The 6,000-nt window shown below is 38.7% G+C and overlaps 1 protein-coding gene across 1 annotated transcript in view; it reads right to left on the bottom strand.

Moving 5' to 3' along the window:
• Positions 1 to 368: 368 nt before the first annotated feature.
• LOC146503908 (uncharacterized) overlaps positions 369 to 6,000 on the bottom strand; it is a 28,740-nt gene continuing 23,108 nt past the window's right edge. Inside the window, exons 17-20 of the mRNA XM_085130848.1 lie at positions 4,714 to 4,873; positions 3,589 to 3,751; positions 3,411 to 3,464; positions 369 to 3,311 (exon numbers count right to left, since the gene is read on the bottom strand). Coding sequence (XP_084986974.1) covers positions 3,058 to 3,311; positions 3,411 to 3,464; positions 3,589 to 3,751; positions 4,714 to 4,873 — 631 coding nt within the window. The 3' untranslated portion in view covers positions 369 to 3,057. The remainder of the gene's footprint in view (positions 3,312 to 3,410; positions 3,465 to 3,588; positions 3,752 to 4,713; positions 4,874 to 6,000) is intronic.

Genomic DNA, 6,000 nt, shown 5'->3' with positions numbered 1-6,000 from the left:
GCTTTAAAAAGCCCCGGTCTGTCAACAGGTATGTCTTCAACGGTAAAAAGGTGAATCCTCTGCTAAGTGACTGTAAAGAATTTATGGGGGCTAGAGTATCAGATATATATGCTTCAGTTAAGTGTTAAACAGGAATCAACAGCTCCCCTCTCTTTCGACAGAATAGAGCAGGGGTGTCAAACTCCAGGCCTCGAGGGCCGGTGTCCTGCAGGTTTTAGATAACACCCTGGGTGAACACACCTGAATCAAATGATTAGTTCATTACCAGGTTTCTGGAGAACTTCAAGACATGTTGAGGAGGTAATTTAGCCATTTAAATCCCCTGCGTTGGATCAAGGACACATATAAAACCTGCAGGACAGGGGCCCTTGAGGCCTGGAGTTTGACACCTGTGGAATAGAGGTTTCAATCGGAGTCTAAAAGGATGTGACAGAGTGGGTCAGGCAAGAATAAGAAGGTAAGAATGAGGCTGACCTTTCCTTCAGACTCTCTGGAGAAAGGAGGACACAGACAAGTTAAGTACACGGCTGTCAAAAACCAAGCAAACTGGTAAACAAGGCTAGGTAGCGAGAGATGTTTATAAAACGACAACATGAGTAGGATAATGGAGTGAGTCTAGAGGTGTGGGACCTGATTGACCCTAGGCACAGACCGAAGGGCAGCAGGTCAAACCGGTGGTGGGCATGGTCCAAAGGCGTCACCTGTCTTGGTCCTGGTTTTCATGAGAGAGGCTGCTGGGGGGCTCTGGCCTTTGAAGTTGGTGAGGGCTTGACTGCCTCTCTACACTTGGCGGTGGTTGTCTGTCTGTCTGGAAGCCCTTAATCCTTCTCCTGTAGGCCTCCTTGGCTTGTTTGATGCCCCTCCTCAGGTTGGCTCTGGCAGTGCTGTCCAGAGAACTGTCCCCCAGCCTGAAGGCTGTGTTACGAGTTCTGATCAGAGCCTGTTCTTCACTCGTCTTCCAGGGTTTCTGGTTAGGAAGAACTCAGGTGGTTTTGGTCACTGTCACATTCACTACACACCACTTAGAGTAGAAAAGGACAGACAGAGTGAAGGTCTCCAGGTAGTCCTGTAAAGTCCTGTAGCTGGAGGGGAGCATGCTCCAGCCACAAGATGTACATCTACAACATATAACCCAGTGTAATGTATTAAATATAATGAGATGTTTCTAAATGGTTGAACAGCAGCATGTGACTGCAACATTAAATCCCAAGGAAAAATCTGGACCTTAAATCAAATCTGATGACGTTGTGTTTTATAAAGAATTTTAAAAAGAGCAAAAAAAAAAACCCAAAAAATGAAAAAGTTATGCACTCCCTAGTATGTTTTGGGTATGTGGTATCCATATGGGTATCCATAAAGTATAAGTAAAGTAAGAACAATAAGCACAGTTTAGAGTATTGATTTATTGTCTAATTCTGTTGAATATCTACCAATATACAAATAAACAATGTGTATATAAAATGTAGTAATAGTTATGTATATATAGTCCAATAAATTGTTATATGCACATATTGTAATACAAGTACTTTTTTCATTTATATTTTTGCTAAAGAACCTCCACTTTTGATAATCCCAACCTCAAGGTGATAACTCAGTAATAAAAAAAACACACACACATGCAATTATTCTTATCTTCTTATTTATTTAAAACTTAATAATACAGGAGGTGCTATTAAATATTAAATATAAACATGCAATATAATATATAATATATATACTGTATATCATGAGCTTGTCCTGTTAGTAGCTTAAAGGTATGTTCTTCCCAATTTAGTAAAGACACATACAGTACAATAAATGCCAAACATCTTCCCGAAATTCACATATATAAAAATAACTTGGGTCAAGGTGATTAAAAGTAGGTACTTACAAAGAAACAGAAATATTGCATTTTTAGAGGGATCAGTGGGAACTGGGGTGCTTATAATAATGGTATTGTCAACTAACCATTTGACAGTTACAAGCTTTATCTTTCAAATAAATCTTGCTTTACAGTACATTTATAAATTAAATTGTATGGTTCAAGGACATGTGCAAAAAGTTGCCATTTACAATTTAGTTCAGTGCAAAAAAGAGGCATAAAAATAACAGTCACAAAAATTTCAAATGACAAACAATGTTAGCTGATAGCAGTTTAGCTTATGTGACCATTAAGCTGTATGCTAACATTCTTGCATGCCTTGCTTCCTGTTACACTGATAGCTAAGGTGTTAGCTACTGTTAATTTCAAACCAACACTAGCTTGGATATCCTAGTTACTACTTTAGCTTTTTCAGACTTTGAAAGATAATGGTCATATTGCATTACTGCATGTATAAGTTAACAACACTGTGCACTAATTAGCTGTGTAACAGTAGTAATTACCGAGCACACATTTTGGGATGCGTTCAAAAACAGAGCAACATGGTTTGGATGGAAATGAGCGTTGAACATTTAATGCATTACTGATAGCAACTTGTAAGTAATATCACTAATAACTAATTCTGGATTTTTTTTAATTTAAACAGTTTAAAAGTAATGCAATCCCTAATCAAGTTAATTTTTTCTATAATGCATTAATTGAGTAAACATATTTCAGTTAATGAATTAATTCAATTGAGTTACATGTTCTTCAATTATTTAGGTAACAAAAAGATTAAAAAGATCACATTTTTAAACATTTTCATATGTGCTTGCACAACAATAACTGATGGAAAAATAAAATGTGTGATAGAAATATGGCTGGTTCTTTGATTTTATGCTTACACCAGCAAAGTGCCCAAATGTTAAGCTTCAATGGTCTTTCCTTTTAGGGTAGAGTTTTACTAATTAATGGGCATTTCTAAGGTTCAGTGTTATATTGTTAAAAGAACATTATGTAAGAGAACATCCCTGTAATGAGTACTTTAACAGTACATTCTTCTGAGGATAAAAAAAAACCCTATGACTTGCTCTTAGTGTAGCACTATTTTAGAGTAAGAAAACCAACACTGAGTAAATAAAAATTAAGTACTTGCGCTAATACAAAAACAAGAGAATAGCTAATAACTGACCATACATAGATCAGACAGTGGTGATCTAAGATGAACATTTAGAAAAAATGAAATGGAGTGACTGAAGAACAGAGTCATGGTTGAAATCAGTGAAAACATTAACGTTGTTAAAGATGTAGGTCTTCCCAAGAAACAGTTTAGGTGATTTGCAGTGATCATCTATGTCCAAGATGTGATGCAAAGGCAGAGCTTTCACGTTGGCAGATTTCCCATGAACCCATAGCACATTCCTGAACACAACGCTCTTCACAGACACACATTCCACAGTTCCAATGTACACTAAATAAAGAGATACACAAGCACATTACATTAGATACCTATAAAAAAATTTAAGAACAACATTCGTTCCAATATTGAAAATTATAGATGATATCTTACTTTCTTTGCAGAGATCACTTGTGTTTAGATTATTCAAAGATAGAAGTCTGGATCCTAAAAAAAGAACATTATAGGCATATTATTGGTCAAATGCATTACCTCAACTGTGCTATGAAGTCAAAATGACACAAAATGAAGTTTAACTTTGTGAGAGAACATTTAAGCAGACACAACAGACCATGAATCATCTTTCTCTGATCCTTTCCTGGTTCATGGATTCTTCTCAGCCTCCCAGCACAGCATGACCACAGGGTGGTGTTGTAATAGAGGTGACCACAGCATCCAAATCCTGTCTTGACAGAGTAAAGCACCTCTTTTTCCTGGCTTGAGCAGCAAATATCCTGGTTTTGAAAAGATATATAATTCATTATGGTTAATGAAAGCATAATCGTTTGCAACCAGTGAGGCCACAACATTAAGTTCAGTCAGTAATTTTGGTACGTTGGCTGAATTTAGCTATAGTTTTTGCACATGGGAACGAAGAATGGATTTGACTTAAGTTATTCTGACTGTCAGATATACAGTAAATAAATCCAAATAAATCCAGAGTGCAGTTAAAACATAGATTTCACTATGGCCTTATAGAAAACTGCTTAGAGGAGCTCACTGAGCCTGATATTAACAATAACTACTCCAACTTCACAACTGTTTTATGTTATAAGATCTTATGATTGTCACGGCCAGGGGATCAGCAGGCCGCTGACTAGTAGCGTTCTCTCTCTCTCTTGCTCTCTCTCTCTCTCTCGCCAGGGCAGAACTCATGGTGGGTTCACGCCCTCGGCCCACGCCCCTCTGAAGAGGAAACACCTGGGCCTCATCAGTGCAGCCAGCATTTAAGCCAGGGAGTGGCTTCTACTCATCGCTGGATTGTTATGTGTGACTCGCGTCAGTGCAGCCCGGCTCTGAGCAAGTTCTCTTTTGCTTCCCTGCGCAAAACCTCTAACATGTGTTTCCTTCTGTACATAGATCCCCTGGACCCGACACTGCATTCCCCGAGTGGATTCCTGTTATTTTGTGAGTGTTTGGAGAGAGACTGGTCACGATAGGAGATAGTCAGAAGAGGAGCATGTGTCTTTTCCCTACCTGGATTTCCCCGGAGCCTTTTCCCTGTCACCGCTTTGTATATAGCACTACCCCTGCACTATTTGTATATACACCTGGTGGAACTGTAATAAATACCAACTGTGCCTCTGAGTCCTGCGTGTGAGTCCTCAAGCAAACCGTGACAATGATATAATACAGTGTAAGACATGAATAGATGGACAAACGACAGATCCTCAGATAACACCATTAATAAATCTACCTGTGGCTTTTGCAGGATGGATCCGCAGCACTGAGCGTCCCCTCCATGCTTGTCTAATGATGTCAGATTGTACAGTGTTCCTGCACAGCACTTTATCTGTGGGTCTTTAATGTTGTAGGCTTTGACCCCACAGCAGTGAAGGTTTTCTGATTTGGGGTGTCTGAGTGGAAAACAGAGGTAGCAGTTAGAATTAAATTAAGTACAGTGACATAAAGAAGTATGTTCATAAGAGGCTAAGTGAACCCCAAGTTGCTGCTGTTGCATTCCGAATATTAGTACAAAGTACTTAGGCTCATAAATGAGCTGTATGAATGTCTATATTTGAGTGAAGGATGCTTATAGAAGTAAGTGCTTTGAGTGTTTGCTTGAGTAGAAAGACAATATATAAGTACTAGCCCACTTAGATCACTGCTTATGTATGTTGCTTGAAGTCAGCTTGAAAGATAACTTCCTCTCTGCTTCAAAACAGTGTTTACACAGGGTGAAGTGAAAGAAACACACTATCAGAGCAATTTCAACACTCAGAGTCTACACAGAATGCATTTATACCCAGTGTTGCTGTTACTGTACAGCTACTGTAGCTGAAAACAGCCACAATTCAACGAGTTCAGCTGATCTGGAACTAACCATAAAACAGAAACTGAGATCTGAACGTGATATTTTATACATCAATACTTCTTTCAACCCATATGAGAAATACTGAATGATGCAATAACAGTAAGGGCAACACAGTAGTGTGGTGAATAGGGTTATTACGTCACAGCTGGTGGGTTCTGAGAAATCTGACTGAAAACAAAAAGGCATCCCAGGAGATGAGTCATGCACACAGACAGGGTTTTTAAACATAACAATCTCCAATGGCAGTCAGAGTCAGGGACTCAGACAGGCTGACAAAGAGAAGTTGTTTGGCACAGTAACTTAAGAGGAAACAGATGAAGCAGAATTTCTGCTCCGGTAATTATGTGTCTTCCTATCTCAGACACCATGTCTGTTTAAAAGGATTTTGCCATGCAGATGTTTTTTTAATCCCTTAGTTCTCACAGAAGAGACAGAATAAGTTGTTCCCATGCTCCCGTGTTCCCATACTGATTCTAAAAAAAGGAGGAAATTCCAGTTTTCATCAGCAATGTAAAGTAATTAAACAAATCACACATTTTCTGATTTGTTTGGGTGGAAAACAGAGGTACTAATTAAAATTAAATATGGACAGCGACATGAAGAAACATGCTCCTAACAGGCTGAGTTAGAGTTCTTATGTTCACTGCTGGATGCCAGCTTGAAAGATAA

The sequence above is a fragment of the Neolamprologus multifasciatus genome, chromosome 14 (genome assembly GCF_963576455.1).
Source record: "Neolamprologus multifasciatus chromosome 14, fNeoMul1.2, whole genome shotgun sequence".
Lineage (NCBI taxonomy): Eukaryota > Metazoa > Chordata > Actinopteri > Cichliformes > Cichlidae > Neolamprologus > Neolamprologus multifasciatus.
Note: the sequence above shows the minus strand (reverse complement) of the source record. Positions and strands in the feature narration are given on the sequence as shown.